Consider the following 21,690-nt stretch of genomic DNA (forward strand, 5'->3'; position numbering starts at 1 on the left):
CGGCTATGGTACCTACAGATGGACAAAATGGCACTCTACGATGTAAATATGTATGTAATACCCTATTCAGACTAACATCGCATTGCAATCGGTTGTAGCAATTGCGACACATAATCGCAATTCACAATCATGTGTGAAATCTCACCAATTGTTACCTGTTGGAATTGTGGGCTACAATCTTTATTACTCCCAATTACCACAGAATCTGATCGCAACGAATCACAGAAAATTCCACAGTCACTATGATTGGCCAGTCAACATAGATATAGCCACTAGAGGCCTAGAGCCATTTGACCTCCTGTTTCAATGTAAAGTTTTTTGTGTTGGTCTAAATGCGCTTGTTGATTGCAATCAGGAGTACTCTGTTTTGGGTTACCACCGATTACATCGCAACTGATCGCAACGGAGTGTAGTCTGAATAGGGTATAATTTATATTTTTCCTCATTAATTTTGGAATGTATAACACAATGTCAATTGATATAACTGGCAACTAATGAGATTACAGTAGTTGTAGTCCTTACCAATTCAACATATTTTAAAATAGCCTTCAAGTTACAGTATACATGGTCAAGCTTTCAATATTTTCATCTTAATAAATCACCAAGAATTATATGAAGTCCACTAGTCTCAATCAACATTACTGTAATTCCAGAAACACAAATTATCGGCAAATTATCGTTAAGCTTGTTGCCAGAGCCACCAATGAATCATGTTATTGTTGTAAAAACTGAAGGATAATAATACAGAGTTAACAAATAATCCTGCCAGTTGTGAAATGTAGGTGATGTAGACAATTCTGTAGAAGTTGAAATTCCGATAAAGCCTCATATTGAAAGAAAGCATTCTGATCCTTTAATAGAAATTTTGCATTTGATGTTTCCATTTAATGTTATCCACTGTATGCCAATTTTCAGCCACAGAAAGGAAGACAATTCGAAAAGGAATTATACAGTAGTAGCAAAAATGTTATTTTGACATCAAATCAACTACTATGAGAGTGGTGATTCTTTTACCTTTTGAATGGCATCATAAGACGACGGTGATGAGGTTCTTACTTTTTAAATGGCATCATGACTAGCAGGTGAGAATCCTCTAGTCTTCACAATGACACGAAAATGGTCATCTTCACTTTTTTTTAAAGGCATCACAACATGAGAGTGACAAGGCTCTTACAGTTTGAATCTGATAGATTGACATGAAGGTGATGAGGCTCCTACACTTTGAACAACATCATGAGATGAGGATGATGAATCACTTACCTTTAAATTGCATCAAATGACATAAAATTGTAACCTCTTCATGAATGGCATTGACATAACATAAGGGTGATGAGCCTCATAACTTCTTAATGGCATTAACTAACAAGAATTTGATGAGCCTTTTACTTTTGAAATGCCATTAACAGATATTACAACATAATATTACAAATGGCATCAACCCGATGAACCTCTTTTGAATGGCATCGATTGACATGAAGGTGATGAGCCTTACATTTTCAAAGGCATTAATTGACATAAGGGTGATAAGCTGCTTACCCTCTGAATGGCATCATCAACTGACATGAGAGTGATAAGCCTCTTGCGCTGCAAAGCATCCGTGAAGGCAATCTCCAAGTCTGACATCTCTTCCATTACTTGAATAATCCAATGTTTGTCGGAATTTTCCATATAGTTCCAGGTCGGTGTTCTAATAAAAAATGAAAACGAAATGCTTTATTGTTTTTAAAGCATTAACAAACTATATTCAGTGTCATCTACTGTGTCGAATCTAAAAATAGTCGTTCATTGACCAGTTAATGCTAAAAACATCCAAGTTATTTACACCATGTTTTCTCAATTTTATAAAAAATAATATTATTCCTACATTGACCATAGTTAATTACTGGAAAGCACAAATAATTTCTTGGTATATTGACGATGTGTTGTAACAAGTAAAATACATAGGAAAATAATTTCCCAACTGAAAAGATATGAAGGGACTACACCTTTACTTTTACTTCTAGCTGACCCATACATATGTTAAAATAAAAAAGTTTACCGGTGAAGATGATTGCCTTCGAACAGATGTTGATACATAGGAGCGCCATCTTCAGGTCCATGTGGTCCTGGATACGATAATACCATGGCAACAGGAAGATTGGGGTAATTTTTCTTGGACAGATGGAAGAAGGTCAGGCTGTCATTTGTTATTAAATCAGGAAAATAATCTCTGAAAAAAACAACATTTTAATTTTAAAGAAAATATTTGTTAGAAACAGCTGTAAAATGTATTCACCTAAATTTATGTTAAATTTAATCAGGTTTTGTTTATAGTATGTTACTTAATAACAGGCTATTAAGAAATATGTGTCTATACAAAAGACATAAATTGATAAAATCATAACATAAAATCATATCTGGTTAACAAAATTCAAATCCTAATTCAAAGAGTTTGAATATAACTTTGATGCCAATACAAAGATGGGAAATATGTCAACCAGAGTCAAAGGTAAGCTCAATGGGAAAGACATCAACGAATGCCAAGGGCAAGTTGGTAGGGAAGAAGTCAACAACACAGCTAAGGGCAAGTTTGGCCGAGCAAAAAGTCAACCACAGCCAGGAGGAAGTTGGTCTCAACAACAGCCAGGGGTAAGTTGGTATCACCGTATCAACAGGTACAGACTGAAACCAACAACACCTGTTAATATTTGCTGAATCTCAGACTCATCCCCAATGGGGCACTGTAAGAATAGGCAGATTTCCTTAGAGGGGATCGACCTCTTATCATCAAATTGTCGTTAAATGCTTTTTTAGCTCATTGTGGCCAATGGCATGGATTTCTTTGCAAGCATTGATGAGTTTGTGTTCAGAAAAGATCAAGGAGCTAATAGTGAATTTTTGTTTAACTAAACTCCTTTATTTCTCTTTGAAATAGGCCTACATATCCCAAGTTTTATTGTCATACACTAGCCAGCTATCAAGCGATCCCTCTTTGGAATTCAATCACTCAAGTTTGTTTTATTTATTTATTGTCACGTACACAATACTATACACATGATGATGACTGTGACGTACTACTTAATCATATTGATATACAGTAGTAGTATCATTCTCTGCCTTATCTTTCTACAAATAACAAAAACAACTTTTAAATAAATAACAAAAACATTTCTTTGGCAATCTTAATAAATAAGCACTTCTTAAATGTGCAGTGTTTGGGGGAATTCCTAAATAATTTTGCCACTACACAATTCATCAAGTCCCGATGAAATCATTCCGCAGAATTTCACAAGAATGGAACATTGACAGATTTCATGGAAATGCACTTGTAAATTTTTAATATTTGATTAGAAAAAAATGCGAGAAAGTTCACACGGAATGAACATTTTTAGAATGGCATTGAGTTAATTTGTGACCTGCTACTCAAGGAAATCATAAATTTGGCCAACTGTGATAAAAAGTTAAGAGTTAGCCTATTTTTCAGACAATTTTTATTAAAGTATAAACTTTTCTTTCTTGAACGTTGAAAACTCTGAGCAAACGAGTCAGATTCAAACCCTTTGTATATTGATATAACTTGTTGTTTCCAATTGAAAATAATATAATAAAAAAAACTTTGTCAATTAAAAAGATGTGTAATTATAATTTTTAGTCTATTAAACCTTGCTAGCAATCACTTTAAAGATTTTGATAGTAAATCATCTTTAATTAAACAGCCACAAAATGAATAATTTTGATCAGTGTTTCACTGGAAGTTGATAAACAAATTATTTTAAAGGTAAAAATCAATATTTTAATAATTACTGTAAGCAGTAGCGGATTTAAGAACCCAGCCAGCCCGGGTCCCACTGTACAGTAGTTCTCAAAATTGTAAAAAATTGGAAGAAAAAAGGAAAGTCCACTGACTTACAAAAGTATGGTTAATATATATACTGTACTATATTTGTATTTACTAGATACTGAATTGTATTCAGTACAAGCAAATTGTATTAATGCATTTTAGGGAATTAAAATGAATATCCATAAATATTATAGGCTTTTTTTTAGGTCATAGGTCATATTTAATGGGTTTGACTTATTTTCCACATGATAATGTCATCTTCATTTTAAGCTAAACTCATTAAAAATTGCAGTACTTCACAGCCTTGTCAAAAGTAACAATAACTTCCTATAAAACAACTCAGAAAACAGTATGAATTGGAACGAAGGTTAAACGTTTAAATGAGATCCACTGCTGTTGAAGTAAGCCAACAACTCAATTATTTTGCAGTTTAGTGCATGTTACAAAAATGTTATTGCACTTGTGTTGTAGTATTTCTTTTAGGAATACTCTTGATGTGATTAACTGAATGAATTATTGTTGCTAAAATTACCCATACATTTGTCGTGTACATTCAGTATTAACTGAACACAGACAGTGGTTTATGAATTTGCTATGTGAGTATAATACATATTCTAATATTAACATACATCAACCATGAGACATTAAATATGAAATTGGAATTTAATATTATAAAGTGTTTATTGTGTGCACTGATATATTGTTTCTAGACAATAACATAGGTGTATCAGAAGCAAGAGATTTGAGATCTAATCATATAGCTGGAGACAATCCAAGGCTCCAGCAGGGCTCAGGGGGAGGTGCAGGTGGTAAACAACATTGCATGAAAGAAGGATGTTTCAACAATTTAGAAACTGATGATAATACTGTATTTATAACTCATATCCAGACTGAAAGGCAACTAAAATTTACAATACTACAATGATCTACCACAATGCAGTGGCGGCTCTAGGATATTACTTATAGTGGGGGCTAAGATGTCCGACTGGGGAGCTAATTATTTATGGGTGTAACTATAACACGCATCAGTATCTGAGGGCTGAAGGCCAGAGCCAGGGGTGGGTATGGGAGCCCAAAACAAGATTTTTTTTTTAAAAATTGGGACTTCTAGATGGCCGGAAATGGCTGGGATGGGAAAACTGAACCTATTTTTTTTTTTTTTGGTCCGACTTCCCGACGAGCTGCCCCCTCCCCCCACCACTGGTGCCGCCACTGCCACAATGGAAAACCCAATGAACCCACAATGTGCTCCAGGATCCTTCTGACCTGGAGGTAGAGTACTTGTCAGGATCCAACCCAGGGTTACGAGAAGTTAGTCCTTTTTAATCAATTAAACAAAATACTTAAAAAATTAAAAATATAAGATAAAATAAAACAAAAAGTTAACTTAAATGCATATGTGCAGTATAATGGTAATCTTGGCTTAAAGTAAAAACCTGCAGTGATTTTGTCAACGAATCCCGTCAATGACGGCCAAGTGTCTCTCTCAAAGATGGCTACTACCGTACAACATATACACTAAGCATAAAAAATTTGTGCTACATTCAATGATAAAAAATCAAATTGATATATGATAATTCGGCTACATCACTCAGCGGAATGTCATACACTTCAATTAATCCTACAATACATTAACAGGGCCATAAAATATATTGATACATGCTTGATGGTACATCAATGAAGCAACCAAAAACCACTTGATAGATGGAGTGACAAAACACACTTAATGCTACATCAATAGAACATAATGGAACTACAGTAGTCAATGAAAGATATACTACTACCAGCTAAATCACTGCCAAACTACACACATGTCAATCCCTAGATTAAATCATGGATAACCAGAAATAGATGAGATACAGTTGGTATAGTGCCCTCAAGCCTGGCATTACCTGGGAGTAATCAGTCAGAATATCTCATCAGCAAGTGATATTCATAGTAATCCAACTCAAATTACACCAATTATTAAATGAATGGGCCTACTCTGCTATAGTTAATGGTTATAGAGGCCTATACTCTGGTCTACCCAACTATGCTAATGGTTTGTGGTACAGCATGCTGCGCAAGGAGAGAATGTGATGCCAGCTACTTCGAATTAGTGAAATATAACAAGCAAATCAAATCCAAATAAACAGTAAATCAGACTGAATAGGTTGGTGAGGGAATAAGCCAATTATCCAATTATTGTTTTAAGAGCAACTTTAAAAATATATTGTATAGTAGCTCTTGTAGCTCTTAAATTATGTATAAGAAACTGTATATTATTAGGTTATACAAATATTGTTTTAAGATCAACTTCAAAAATGTAGCTCTTAAATGACTTAATAATAATAATTAATGTTATTATTCTAGGGAATAACTTTCAAAATGCAACCATTATATATTTAGTGATGTTGCACACTATAGATTCTAACCCCTATAATTAACTAGGTGATGGATTTAATTAAATGCTAAAAGAACATAATTTATCAAAGTGTACTTGACCCATTGTGAGATTTCAAAATCAATATAAGGTTGAATGATGGAATGTAATGGGCCTACAGGTAATTTTGCAGCGATCAATTCTTTCATTGGTATGAGCCCATTAGCAAGGTTTTCCATGCAAAAGTATTGATTGAGATCCCACGTAATAATGTAGCATCATGGATATTATTACACCAGTTACGTGGCCAAGGGTGGTGTTGGCAAATGATTGACAGGGAATTGGCCAAGTTTACTATTGTGACGTTGGCAAGTGATTGAAAGGATGTGGCTAAGGGAATAGAGTGATGATGGAAAGTGCTTGAACCGATAACAGAGGTAAAGCTTAACAGTTAAAGTACCTGCCTTCAGATCTTAGCATCTGGGTTCAAATCCTGTTACACCAGGGGTTTTTTTTCTCAATTTTAACAACTAAAATATAGTACTGTATGGTCATGATGACATCGCATCATGACCATATAGGCATATCACATCACTTAAAAGGACCCTGAATATCAGTTGACCTTTAATGACAAGCTTGGAAAATGTGGTCCCATCTAGTTTCTGAGATATATAAATATTATTATATATAAAAATAAACAAGAATAAACAATTATAATTTTACCTTACCCAACTCGAAGTAATATAAGTGATTAAATATGCAATATAAAGTTTGGAAAATAGTTTCATTTGATAATATGCTTACGCTTGTAATAATGATTTTAAGAACAATTTTAAAAAGTGAAAAAACATATGTTTGAACAATGGTTTACAAAATAGACAATGCAGATTCTCATAATGAAAATTGATGACGATAACAAATAGGAAAATATCAATAAAAAGGCTAAATTTAAACTAATAAAAAACCTACCGATAATAGTCATAGCCATGTCTATGAATTTGGCCATTACGATTAATTGAATAATTGTAATATCTTGAGTTTTGTAGCTGAGCAACCCATTCCCTCCAACCTTCCGGTATATGCGAGCCATTGTATCGATTCAAATATTTCCCAAAATAACCTGCAGGAGAAAAGAAAAACCAACTGATGCAATTAGATATATATTTCTCTTTAATCTAGTGGTACCTGGTACATGGTTGGGTCTAATATCAATACTTCACAGGGATTTGGGTGTGTATTTCATATTTACTTGATTCAATTACAGGTGAAATAATGTGAATTATGCATAGAAGCATTTTTATTTAACTTTAGGCACAAGGGCTGAACAGCGAACTTAATCACATTTCTAAGTAGCAATCATTTCAAAAGACAAATACGCACAAGACAAACCTTAAAAAGACTAGATCTCATTGTGTAGCTAAGGAAGTGAAATTGTTTCTGCTCATGACAAAAATCCTGTTATCATGACAGGAATTGAACCCAGGACCTTTAGGAATTGAAGGAAAGCATCTTAACTACCAAGTTACTTAACTCCACTTTAAAGCCTTGGTATGATGAACTTTTAAACTGATCTTTGTCTTTTTACAGTAGATGCCCTAAGTGTTTCCCCGCCTTATTTAATGTTATATGTTAAGCGTATTCATTCTTTTATTTTGCCCTACACCAGAAGTAGAGTTTAATATAGTGATCTTTTTTCACTAATTTTTATATTTTTATTGTACATTTTATGTCCTCTTGAAAATAAATGAACTGAATTAAAAAGACCAACATAATATTATTAAATTCTGTATGAAAAAAACTTTTTATATTAATTTTTTATATTCATTTTAATATTAATGCTTGAAATTCAATGTTAAAATGCTCACCTGTCCTGTATTTACTTTTCTGAAGGTAAGCTCCAAAGTTTCTTGTTTCTGGCCCTTCAATCCACTCCTTTGAGACACAGGTTTCCTGGTTGTCAAAAACACCAGTATTATGCTCGTACATTCCAGTGAGTATACTGCTTCTAGAAGGGCAGCACAATGGAGTTGTCACGAATGCATTGATGAAGTTAGCACCATTTTTGCCAAGATACTCCTTGGTTTTATTCATCACAGACATGGATCCTTCAATAAAATTTTTTTTAAAGTATAACAAAAACTAAATGGGAACAGAAAGGCATGCAAAATGCAAACAATTCACAAATTTTATAAAACGCTAACATAATATAACTGGTTGCTTCAATATTAATTTATATATTGACGGTATCTGCCAAAACTGATGCTCATGGCATTTTGCATCAACAGAGTTTTTTTTTCGCAGTTGTTTTCAAATGTACCGAGTATTTGGTACATTTCCACGTCGGGTAGGGCAAAATTACACCTATACATGTTTCTCCTGACGCAAATCCAGTTCTTGTCTATTATTCCATCACGACAATAACAATTACTATCAACAGAATTATAACCTCCAGGCAGGTTGTCCCAAAAAGCAAGTATCTGTTTTATTCTCTTTCGTGGGATTTCACACCCACATTTATTTCAAACAAAATTTTGTCTATGTACAGCACTTTCCATTTCACCATTTTGAAGTGCAAGTATCTCTTCAAATACTTCTTAAAACTTTGTACGTACTTGTGCTGTAACAGTTTCAGAAAGACTCTTCTAAATTATTGTGATAGTAACAATCTTTGATACTGTTGCTATGATATCTCTAACTACTGTACAGTATTTCCCAACTGTTGCCATGGCCACTCTACCTCGTTGTCGCAGCTGTTATGTCAATATTTCTATCTTGCCAAAAGATGCCATGACCAATTCTCTTGCTTGCCATCTGTCACAGCAATCTCTCTGTCATGTCAAAAGTTACCATCTGTCACGACACCCTCTCTACATTGCCAACTGCTTTCATGGCTGCCTCTTTTGCATCCCATCTGTCATGACAATCTCTCTACCTGCTTGCAAATTGTTGTCATGGTCACACTACCTGCTCGGATATTATTGTCTTCTTTCCAACAATTGTCTCATGACCACTTTAGCAGCTTGTTAACCTTTGACATGATCATTTTACTATCACTTGTAATCAGACGTCAATATTTCTATAGACATGCCAAGTTTTCTCTCAAATAATTTTAATTACCACACTGAATTATACAGTCTGATACTCAATCTGATTTTTATTCATTCAAATCTAATATCAAAAATGATTTTACACAGTACAGAGTTATGGAATAATTTATAAATAAATACTCAGTTAATCTATAAACAAGATTAGGAAGGAGAGAAGTAGCTAAAGCATTACCTAACATAACATCTTGGTCATCAGTTAAGATCAGAATGATGTTTGGTAAACGATCTCTGGATTTCATACATTTACAACTGGTTGCCAACAAAACTAACATCCACTTGATGATATCATTCTTCATAATTCCTCTGAAAAAAAGATTGATTGAATTGATTGAATGATGATATTAATATCATCATTTACAGTACATCTATCTTTAAATTCCTGATTTATATTTAAAATAGATCGATAAGTACCTGTAAACCACGGTTACTCTATGCTCTATAATACTAACAAATCTGTAATAATTTAGAAAATGACAAGCACTCAAGAAGTAAAGAAAATGGTGTTATATAACAAATACGTAAAAATTATATCTTTTACTTGTCAAACTCTTAACTTTTAAGATACAGTGGCTATTGTAAAAATTATAAAAATCTTAAACCAACAGTAAATTTAAAGTCTATGAAAATAATGGTTATTTATGACTAACACAAAAAAATGTTTTCTTGTTTTAAAATTTAATTGAAATCTAATAAAATTACTTATATGCAACAGAATAAGCAATAATATTTTGAATTGTATTACACTTTTTTACACTTTTTTATAACACATCTTATAAGAACACTGAGGCTGAAATTGCTTAAAATTAAGAACAAAATATGAACATACAAGGAAAAATGTCAAATGATATTTTTATTTTATTTTTTAAAAAAATAGAAAACCAACAAATTTTTATCTGTACCTTTTTTGCAGTAGGTGTAACTATGTCCCTATATAATACAGTACAGCAGGAAACTGTAATACGCAATATGTAATATATTATTGCTGTACAATAATAATTTTCTAGTTTGAAAACTGATTAAAAATAAGAAGAACATAAGAACGAATTTTGAGCGTGAAATCTGCAAAAAAAATAATATAACACTGAGCCTGGGAAAAATTTTACTGGTTGTTATAAAAAATAAGTGTATTCAACTATTAGCTCAACACTGACACTGCAGAAGTACACGTTGTAAATTCAAAAGTAAGATTTTTAGGGTTAGTTGATTAATGAGGATAATACACAAAAACATAAATTTGCTATAGAATTGTTTAATATGCTACATTAATCACAGTCAGTTATTTGACAATTTATAATCCTGTCCAAAAGGCAAACTTGCTAACAATTGTGAGTTTTGAAACACATGGCAGAAGGGTCTCAATTTGAGCAGTGACATCCAATCAGTATTGAAGTCGCAGACCTGTACCCCAACAAGCTGAAATGTATTCCTCTGTCCCAGCTTGTGGTATGACATTGAACTTTTGCGCAAATACTGCCAATGGGAGAAAAGGTATTGCCAATTAAGATCACAGGGAGACTTTCATTCAAGCTAACTTCAACACAACTGTATCCACAATTCTAAACAGTCAAGAAGAAAGTGATTGAGAAAAACTTCATATGTATGCTTCAATAACAAACAACTTCGGTTAGACATAGAATGCTATGAATTGATAAAGTCATAACGATTAATTACATTCATAGACACAATGATTAAGTTCACATGTATCATAATTCGTCATAATTTGCTAATATGTTGAATTAACCAACATACCTACTATGAAATTGGAAGTTGAAATTTAACAGCAAATGTCAAAATATCTTTCAAAATGATTACAACAGTACCTAACAAAATCTATTATTAAATTGTAATAAAAAGCAACATACATTAATTACAAAAATTAGTAATGTAATATCAAGAAAATTGTAATTATATAGTCTATCTAATTAAAAAGTTGAGTCACTGGTTACTGTTTTATGTTTCTTTGATGTCTTTAAAAAACATTTTAACATACTGTACCCTGTTTCTCCATTTTTACTGCAGCCACATAATTTTATAGTTTGGAAGAGTTTGAGCCAATGTACTTTAGGTTGGGAGTACAGTATACAGCAATAGATCAAAACTGCTGTGCCAACCATTTTCATCCAATAATTGGCTGCCATGCCTTTCATTAGGAATTTGATAGAGTATACATATTACACAGATCATTTTAGACTACTAATTATATACCTGCAAGGATTTAGACTGTTCACCTAAAAAAAAATGCTGGTAAAAAATGAAAGGAGGACTCTCTTAGGTCTCTGAGGTCCGTTTTTATTTTTCTCCAGTGGGAAACCGAATTGTGTTCTTGAGTACACGTTTTTATAAGAACCAGCAAATTTTTTCCAGACTCAAGTGTTCTTTTTTTTCCCAATTTCAGGCTTAAAGTGTTTTTATTTTACACTTTTCAAGATAGAAAATTCTTATTGTACCACTGTATATACTGTACTATATTTTATTTAGAGGGTATTACTGTACATAGTATATAATATTATAATACAGTATATTAACTTTTTTAAATATCAATACTTTACTGTAAGTGACTAGCTTGCTTTGTTGGTTTTTCAATAATAAACTTCATTTGAGATTTTACCTCAGCCTCAATTTGTTCATTATTTTGTTGTGTTGGTGTTCTTTAATAAAATGTTTTCTTATAAAAAAAAAAAGAAATGTACACAGCAATCTACAAGCTTATTTTCTCATGCAACCATGATAAGAAGAGGTTGCATGGCAGCCTACCGAGCCTCTTATTAGTACAGCTTGGATGAAGATGCCCAGAGTGCAGTATCCTACTGGCTTTTCTTATGACCTGTACTCATTGAAAATTACATGTTGTTCAGTAGAACTTAAGAGCTACTCTGTACGTATATTTTGATACTGTAGGACAAGTGGTTTTAATTTATTGTGGTTTTAATAAGCATATTGCATTATTGTATAAATTTTGTTGTTGGTTCAATCAAGTAATTGAAAGTACTTAATTAAAGAATTAATTAACAATTAAGCCAAGAACACAAATTTCTATCTATTTGCTACGATAATATTTTTGGTATACTATAAAGGATGGTAAAAAAAACAAAATAAAAAATATATCTAATTGATCTTCTTTTCAACTACAGCAATCTTAAGCCACTGTCGGTTATGAAAATGAAACATGGGCTAACTGGGTGGAACTGGTGATTTTCGACACTGCCTTGATCTCATATCTAGTTAACTATTAACCAACAGAGTGGTTGAGAGCCAATTTGGTTGAATCAAGTTAAGGGTGACTAATCATAAGCTTAATAGCTTCAGTAAATTTACTTTTGTCAACTAAATGTGAATGATCACATAGAGCATACACTTACACCACAGGCAACTAGAATACCTGCACATACTTCAAAAGTGCAAATCAATTTGCAGTTACTGTACCCTCAGATACAATACTTCCTAAGAGTTACTGTTAGAATTGTACTGCCTTTTAAGGATCAGCTTTCAGCAAACTCAGTTACTAAACAACTTAAACAACTCAGCTCTAAGATTGATAAAGAAATTATTCCAGTGTTTACTAGTAGGAAAGTAGGTGAAATCTTAAAGAAGAGAGAAAGAAAACCTAAGATTGTTAACGAACAATGCGTTGTGTATAAATTTCAATGTGGCTTGTGTGATTCAAGCTATGTCGGCTATACTTGCCGACACCTTTATCAACGCATTGATGAACACAGAAAGGGAAACATAGGAATGCACTTAAAACAACATGGTATAAGTGATCTTAATACTGTTGATCACTTCAGAATTTTATCTAAATGTAAAACAAAGTTTGATTGTTTAATTAAAGAAATGCTCTGGATTAAGGATTTACTGTATTTAATCGAATAAATGCCCTGTGAGGTATTTAGTGTTGAGAAGTGTTTTTAAGGGGGTGTTTATTCAAGGGAGACATTTATTTTTTTTGGGTGTATATACTCAAATAAATGCTCCTTAATTTAACTGTAAATGTGTTATTGCGTGATCATAAAAACTTATTGATCCCAAACCAGACTGGAAAAATGTAATTCTACTGGAGTAGAACATTAATATAATGTGTTGAGAATGATGTTGCTTCCATGATATTTGTTAACCGTCATTTATTGGGCATTTATTTAAGGGAGACATTTATTCCAAATGAGGCTCTATAGGGGCATATATTCAAGAGGAGGTGTTTATTCAAAAGTGGGGTGTTTATTTGAATAAATACAATATTTAAAAATAAACAAGAAAAAATGCAAAACTGAAAACATTCTGGTGGAGAGTTCATTGAGATTGCATAAGACAGTGTAGACAGTTACTGAACCCACTGCCAATGGCAATCTACGAATGTTCAATCACAGTGTTAGCGCTAGCAATCACTAATTCTGAGCATGATGTAATGTATCTGACATTTGTGGGCGTAAAGCCAATTCCAGAATACAGTACACAGGTTCTGCCATGTTTTCAACAATACAGCAGAATTCTTATCATGACTAAAGCATTCTATTCTATTCTATACAAAGCTGGGATTTCTTTATGGAATTACAGCAATGTAAGTAGACTGTAAGTCAACATTACCGTTGATGATCTATTGAACATATTTACTTGACTTTGTAAACACACAGATCCTTCATCAATCATCCTATGTTTGTTTACGATTTATCTACTGGTAGTTATAATATTGAATGATGTAATATCATAGCAACATTGAATATAAATAATACGGCATAGTCTCATAGACCTAAATTTGAGACCCATTAAAAATATCCATAGTTCTCTAGTGTTATTATAGCATCTTCTCTACAGTAGTTCTACTGTTACTTTATGAGGTTCAAAAATCAATTCAAACTGTAGCCCAAAAAAACCCCTGTTGATATTTTCAACAATGCTTTGTAAATGTTAATAAACATTGTATTGCTACATTGTACAGTGTTCTTTCAGTATCAGTACAGGTGAAATTACCGTATCCAAGCGTAATATTATGATTATAAGAAGAAGGGGAAGTCAACCTAGCAAATTATCCTGCCAAAAATCACTAATGACAACAAACTTAGTCATATGGTTTTCTTCTCTGAATCAGGGAGGAAGCATGTTCTGTACCTAGAACTGAAGTATCAAAAACAATAAATATTTTTAGCTGAATTCGGGGGACCTTGTACTTTGGTGAATGGTTTCCATTTAAAACATATTTATCGAAAACAATTGACCAGATAAAACTGAACATCTGGTAATGGTATACATAGTAAATGTTGCGTGTTAATAAATACTTGATGACAGGGAGGGTACTATAGGTCTGTTGATACTTACAATCTAAGCGATAATCATTATTTACTTATTATTTAAAATAAAACCATCGTATAAAGTACTGTATTACTTAGGTGGGCACAAATAGAATTAAAGGCAAATATAATAAATTTCAAAGTTATTTATAACACGCTACATAGTCAACAAAGAAAATATTCTTATCTCAAATAATAAATACATTTACTGTTGTACTGACTGTATTCCACTACTGTGATGGAGATACAAATCAGCAATTCCAATTACCTGTAATGTACATCTGGAAATGTTTTTATCGCTGAAAATTGTTTTTTTTTTCAAACAATTGACAATTATATGGGGCTAATTAATTCTGCCTTGACCTGTAGAGATATGTACAGCCAACCAGAAACATTAAGGTACAGAAATAATATAAAAATGGTATAACTTAACAAAAATTGAAACTTTGTATTAATTACTAAATGTCTACACTATCTAATTTTGTGTGACCAAAAAAAAGTGATACACCCACTTGTCACATAAAAATTTGATAATGTAAACTGAGCTTGAAGCTCTGTTCACACTATCAAATTTTATGTGACAAATTTGTGTTATGTGCCCATATATGGGCATGGTACACCCAAATATGGGCATATCAGTGCTTTTTGTCACATAAAATTTGGTGTGGACAGAGATTAAAGCCTTGATTATTCTTCCTTTGATACAGCACATTTGATAATTTTCTGAATCGATGAGGTATAAATTTCTGATATCATCATATTATTAAAAACGTTCTTATTTTCTAAAGAGACGGAAATATTAATATTGTACTGCAATAATATAAGTATGTAATCCTATATTTTTTTAAACAAATTTATAAGACATAGAGTATGCTAAGCAGGATATCTTCAAATCACAAAATTGTTAACTTGGGAAATGTGTTTTAATATTCCTGAGTGTGCTATAAATTGCTGTCAAACGCTGTTATAGATACTCCATACATTAGTAGAAAAACATAGCATTTATTTTGTCAGACGGCGGCTTGTTTGCAGAGATCAGTTTAACCATGGAGGAATAGAAATATAGAATTCTGTTTGTTTATGTTACAAGGCCTGGAATAAGTGTTCTTAGTAAGGTAATACAATTCTCGAAGAGGGTACGAAGAATAAGGCAGATTATCATTACAGCTTCACTGTGTATTTACCAAGGAGTTCATACCTCCTTGATATTTTATTTACCTATAGTTTTTGGTGTTTATAATCGCGTAAAACAATCAATATTGGAATTACTTTCTAAAATATTAATAAAAATTCTGTTTATATTGAGATAACAAACATAATAAAAAATAAATAATTAAATTCAATATTCCAATTTCTTACCAAGTGTAAAATATTACAGTAGCTTTTTCAATAATTAAAATTATATTATAACACAAGAAAATATTTACCAATTTTAAAAGCAAGGTTTCTTATTGTTTCTTTTATTGTCACTTTCCTTATTTTAAAGAAACTCATTTTATGTAATTATTTTGATGAATTAAAAATTTTTTTAATTTGTTTATTGAAATTCTCGGAACTTAAACTACTTGTATGTTTTTGTACAAAACATGTAACCATTCCTGAAAAATTTAAGATTTTTTTGCAAAGCAATGTTTTGATGTGTCTCCTTGGTCTCCTTGAAACTTATTTCCTTAAAAATGAGCAATTTGATGCTTCATTATATCTTTTTTAAAGGTGGGTGTTCTCAATTTCAACATAAGTAATGTTTTTATAAGAGTGTACAAGATAATGAAAGAGTTGTTTAAATTTTGAATAAGGGGAGAAATGAGAATACCTAAAGTAAAAGAGCAGTCTGAGGTCTGGCGAAGAGCACAGTGATAGAAGAGATGTTTGATTAATTGGATTATTGGCGCCAATGCACTCTGCTATCACGCTCACAACTGCATGTTGTAGATTACATGCTTAATTAACTCATCTCATGTTCATATGGTCGGAAAAAACTTTGAAGCTTCATTATTAGTATTACGTTATTTGAAAAATATTAGATTTAGAATGGATGTACACTTACAATACTTAGTATAATAAACTCAGGTGAGATAATTAAATGCCAAAGTTTTAGTTTCATTATTATAAATTATTACTATTAATGTTATTCTATGAGAATTAATATTTTTAGCTGTGATGAGGAGCTCTAGAAACACTCAGCTGATTGATAAATAAATCTTTTTGTATGGGCGGCCGTTAGGGACAATATACGCTTCTGCCGCAGGAGCTCTAGAAACACTTGGCTGATTGATTTATATCATTTTGTATGGGCGGCCATTAGGGCCAATATGCTCTACTGCCCCTATTATACTGCCCTCATCGGAGCTTTCGAGATTACAAGAACTTGTTATTATAATTAGTAGGCCTACAGTATCATTATTTAAAGTATCATCATAGACCCTGTTCTATAGTATCATTTAGTGGCGTTGAATAGTTTGGTGGTTTAAGATGCTTGCCTTTTAATCCCAGGGTCCTGGGTTCAATTCCTAATTGCTAACAGGATTTTTTCTTAGGATCAAAACAACTGCACTCTCTAAAGCCTGCTTACCACCAAAGATACTAGAAATACAAGATAGAGTTCTCGCATTGTAAAAATGAGGCGGAAGTCGTGCCCAACGTAGGCGGCGCCGTTCTTTTTAATCATGCAAGTTTCCTATACTTCGTGCCCAACGTACAGGGCGCCCTTTTGTTGCTAAGTATATCCAGACGCAAAGGCGCCCTTCCTTTTCCACTAATGGAGGAAAACTTTTTCACTAAGAGTGCGTCCGGCCATGCGATTCTGCGCTGTATTGTTGTTTTATTCTTTACTGATTCATGATTATGCTTTAATTGTTTTGTGTATTATTTAGATAATAGCAACGATTTCTACTACCACCAAGGAGGTTATGTATTCACCGATGTCACTGTCTGGGTGTCTATTTCAGTTTGTTTTTATATCTAGTATCTTTGTTGAGAATTGATAATAAAATACGCGACGACTTGGTAACGAAAGTTTGGTACAAGTTTTTTTAGATCCAGCTGTAGGGGGCGTCCCATTTTTCGTATTCCCATCATGCATTTCGGTGGAACGCGGTGGAACACTTTTTTTGTGTGGAGAACTCTATCTTGTATTTCTAGTATCTTTGTTACCACTAAGGTGAATTTATTTGCGCAAAGAAGAAAATAAATGACATGGCTTGGCATGCCATACAGTAATGATGGGCAGTAAGAGACAATTGCCAGTTGACAATAAACAATCAATTTCACACCTCTAATGACATTACATATGAAGTGGTAAAGCTTGGCAATTTATTTATATAATAATCAGAAAGGTTAGTCCTTTGATAAATGCTTTGATAAATCATCATTTACAAGCTTTGTTTATATCTCTCTTATTCTGTCAACATATGAAGTGGTAAAGCTTGGCAATTTATTTATATAATAATCAGAAAGGTTAGTCCTTTGATAAATGCTTTGATAAATCATCATTTACAAGCTTTGTTTATATCTCTCTTATTCTGTCAACATATGTATATCTTCTATAACCCAGTATATTATTTGAATAGTGTTGTGAAATTTAGATAAGGCACTGTTAGGTAAAATAAATTGTTTTGTTGATCTGCATGTAAACAAGGAGTTTAAAAAAATTGGGTAAACAAAATCTTAAATATAACTATAATGTATACACAATCTACCATAGATGTAAAAATTGAACTCTACTTGGAATGGATTGAAATAACTAATGTAAATTACTTGTAAATTAACCATTTAAAACCATCTTGCCAAAGAGAAGCGCAATGGAACTGACTTGCAAGGGATGAATTTAAATAATTTTACATTTTATGTTACAAAAACACTGATTACTGTATGTTGAGCTAAAAAGGATAAAATAACAGAATTTCAATTGCAATAATCAGTTAGTAGAGTATTTATATTTTATTCCTGTGCAATTACTAGTTAATACTAACATTCATATTAAATTGACTGATAATTAATTAAATGGATTTCTATATTAATTATTAAAAGTACGCTGTAAACTAATGTTTAAGTACCAGTGCCATTGGAATTGACACCTAATATTTGACCAATTTAAATGAGCAAATTAAATCTCAAAATTGTTGTGGCTTCTACATCAGACTTCAATAAAGTAAGTAAATCTTTAAGAATTCATTAACCAACAAGGTGATAAAAAAACATTTTGTAGGGTCATAATATATTGAGCTTCTTACTGAACAACAGTCCACTTTTTACATTGGCATATCACTGTCAAAATTATACACCAGTGCTCACAACATGATTGCGAGTTCATTTTCAGAAGTTATGAAAAATATCACGTCTTCTGAGTCAGATGTAAGTACATTTATCCTGAAGCAGTATGTCTGTATCCTTGCTGACGATGACAAGGGGCAGCTGCCTCTACTGAGTAACATAATTAGTTAAGCTGCCCCTGACTGTTATATTATGCAACTTTTTTTATTTATGTAAGGTAAAAAATTCCATTCAATGTCTATAAAAGGTCAAACAATTTCTTAAAATTTAGGTAGGTCTGCAAAATTGAAACAAGATAATAAAATTGAGGGTGATCAAGAACCATAGAAGAGTACATTGGTTCTACACTAACACTAAATTTACTGTATTAACCTTATTTAAAGATGTTCTAGTATTTTTTTGTTTTCTTGTTTTGTCTTTTTTTGTAAAATGCAAATTTATTTTTTGTACTTTTTAATGTATTTTAATATACAGTTACAAAACATTTTATGTTAAATGTTTCACCACAAGAAAAAATTGTGTAAGCACATCCTTATTTGCAACAAGAGCAAAAAAATTTGTGATACACATTTTTCACGAACACTGCTGTCGCAATGCCAATAACGTGTCTCTGCACATTATTTCGCTTCGCAAGAGTGCATCCTAATTTTCGACATTGATCAAAGTAAGTATGTAACACACTTTTCACGAACATTTCTGTCGCACTGCCATTAACATGTGGCTGCACATTATTTCGCTTCACAAAATGTAGGAACAGTTCCAAGTCCAAAATTGACCGAAGCAACCACCAAAAGCAAACAATCACCTCGGGAAAACCGGTTTCAGAAATTTTCTCGCCAAAACATTTAGTCTTGAGCGAATAAATTCGTCTTTTTTATTATTAATAATAATAATAATTATAAGTTTCACACTTAGACTACCACTTTCATCACCACCTTGACTCCATCTTCATAATTGACTTGATCCATATTCAATGTCATGCCACAACTAACGACCATTATAAATAGCAACGTGATTTTAATAACTTACCTAATACACTGACAAACTGGGGATAAAAAATAGGCTAGGCCTAGCTGTAATCAATGAAAGGTCCGATGAGAAAGCTGGCGCTCGTTGATCACTTCTTTCTTCAGTAAACTTCGAAACTTGTTTTCAACACACAGCAAATCCTCTCTACATTTTGTTCACAGACAGCACATTCGTATGTCAACCTGAATAGCACCGGCCTACTAGTCTTTCGATGTTTTAGACTATCTATTTATAGTTTGTGATTAAGTGTTGAATGCGAATAATACAGAAAGATTGTTGTGTTTTGACACTTCCTAAGTTGACAGGGGAGAAAGCACCCGCGACGGGAAGTATTGGTTGATAAATGCCTTAGCTAGGTGGCTAGACAAAGAGCGTCCTGTGAGATTGTTACCAAGCTGACTAATGAGGGCGCATTACGCTATACGAGTTTACGAGTTTTATTGTGTGTGAGTCAAAAAATCGGAAAACACTATAAAACTGAAATTAAAATTTTGGAGAGCTCATTTAAAAGAATCAAATAAGTTATTAACTTCTAACCAGGAATAGATCTAAAAAACTAGTTCTTCAATTTATTACCAGCTGGGGCGGATGCAGATGGGGTGCAGACGGTGTGGTCGCACCCCCCACCCCCTAAATTGTATTAAGAAAAATAATTGTTGTATTATTGTCCGATTATTGTAATGTATGAGAGTGCAATTTCAGGGCACCTGGCCGGGGAGGCGCGGATCCAGACCGTCTTCACACCGTTCGCCAATATAAAATGATAGCAATGCCTGTGGTCTGGCGAATTCCAACCTTTCTGTCAGAAATGCCACCTACCTAAACCAAAGAAAAAATATATAGACAAAATAAACTTTTTGCATTGTCTAAGTATTAATCAAAGAGGGACTGTAAATAAATCGGCTGCGCGATAACGTACGGTACACTGTTGAGTTCTTTTGTTATTATTATGATTTATGTCACAATGTTTAATACAAAATCAATCACAGGGAGGATAGGCTATACATGTGCGTTGATTCTTATAACCTTACTAAAAGGCATAGGCCTATATAATTTTATTATATTTTGTTATTCGAAAATTTCACCAAAGCGAAAACATATTATTTTAATTATTACTTTTTGATAAATGAATTATTGAATTATTATTTCATTATTTTAACAAATGCTATTCGTTAAAAAAAAAACACACACACACAAAAAACAAGTCTTTAATGGAGTTGTAGCCTAATTATAGGCCTAGACCAAGAGAGTTAAAAAAAAAAAACACACTTTGATACAGTACATCTAAAAACAAAGTAAAAAATGACCACCGAGCACTGAGAGACTGAAGATGATCACGGAATCTGAAGAGCAACGATTTCAAATCATAGGCCTACTACGTTGGAAGTGGAAAAAGAATTTTTTTTAAATACTGAGAAATTGAGAAGATATCTAATAATCGTATAATACTGCATTAATTGGCAATTCAAATGTAAAATAGACCTATCCAGACCCGTATACAGTGTGGGGTGTTATGAAAAGTGTGTATAACGCACCCAACCAAATTTGATAAGGTCCACATTTCCAAACAGTCGAGCATGTCGGTGATTTAAAAATAAAATCTTAAATTTTTACATTTTAACCAGTAGGCCTAATCAACTCAGTCTGTCGTGATTCGGAAAAACGCAATTTATTCAATTTTGAAATTTGGCTTAGGGGCACCCTGTGGATAATCTGTCATGGAACGTGATCATAATACTCCAAACAATTTTTTGAAATATGAAATTATAATGAGAGCATTATATCCGACCGTCCACCCACTTAGCATTTAAATGATGGCAA

At 32.6% G+C, this 21,690-nt stretch overlaps 1 protein-coding gene across 2 annotated transcripts in view; it reads right to left on the reverse strand.

The window, feature by feature from the left end:
* LOC117101821 (putative extracellular sulfatase Sulf-1 homolog) overlaps window positions 1-20,250 on the reverse strand; it is a 37,079-nt gene extending 16,829 nt beyond the window's left edge. The window contains exons 1-6 of one of the 2 annotated variants that reach the window (XM_033241915.1): window positions 19,870-20,250; window positions 9,462-9,592; window positions 8,048-8,287; window positions 7,152-7,302; window positions 2,039-2,209; window positions 1,537-1,687 (exon numbers count right to left, since the gene is read on the reverse strand). In XM_033241915.1, the coding sequence (XP_033097806.1) occupies window positions 1,537-1,687; window positions 2,039-2,209; window positions 7,152-7,302; window positions 8,048-8,287; window positions 9,462-9,585 (837 nt within the window). In that variant the 5' untranslated portion in view covers window positions 9,586-9,592; window positions 19,870-20,250. The remainder of the gene's footprint in view (window positions 1-1,536; window positions 1,688-2,038; window positions 2,210-7,151; window positions 7,303-8,047; window positions 8,288-9,461; window positions 9,593-19,869) is intronic. The other variant, XM_033241923.1, reaches the window with a different exon arrangement.
* Window positions 20,251-21,690: the final 1,440 nt, after the last annotated feature.

Source organism: Anneissia japonica, unplaced genomic scaffold (genome assembly GCF_011630105.1).
Source record: "Anneissia japonica isolate Jap-2015-1 unplaced genomic scaffold, ASM1163010v1 scaffold1005_len2656397_cov198, whole genome shotgun sequence".
Taxonomy (NCBI): Eukaryota; Metazoa; Echinodermata; class Crinoidea; order Comatulida; family Comatulidae; genus Anneissia; species Anneissia japonica.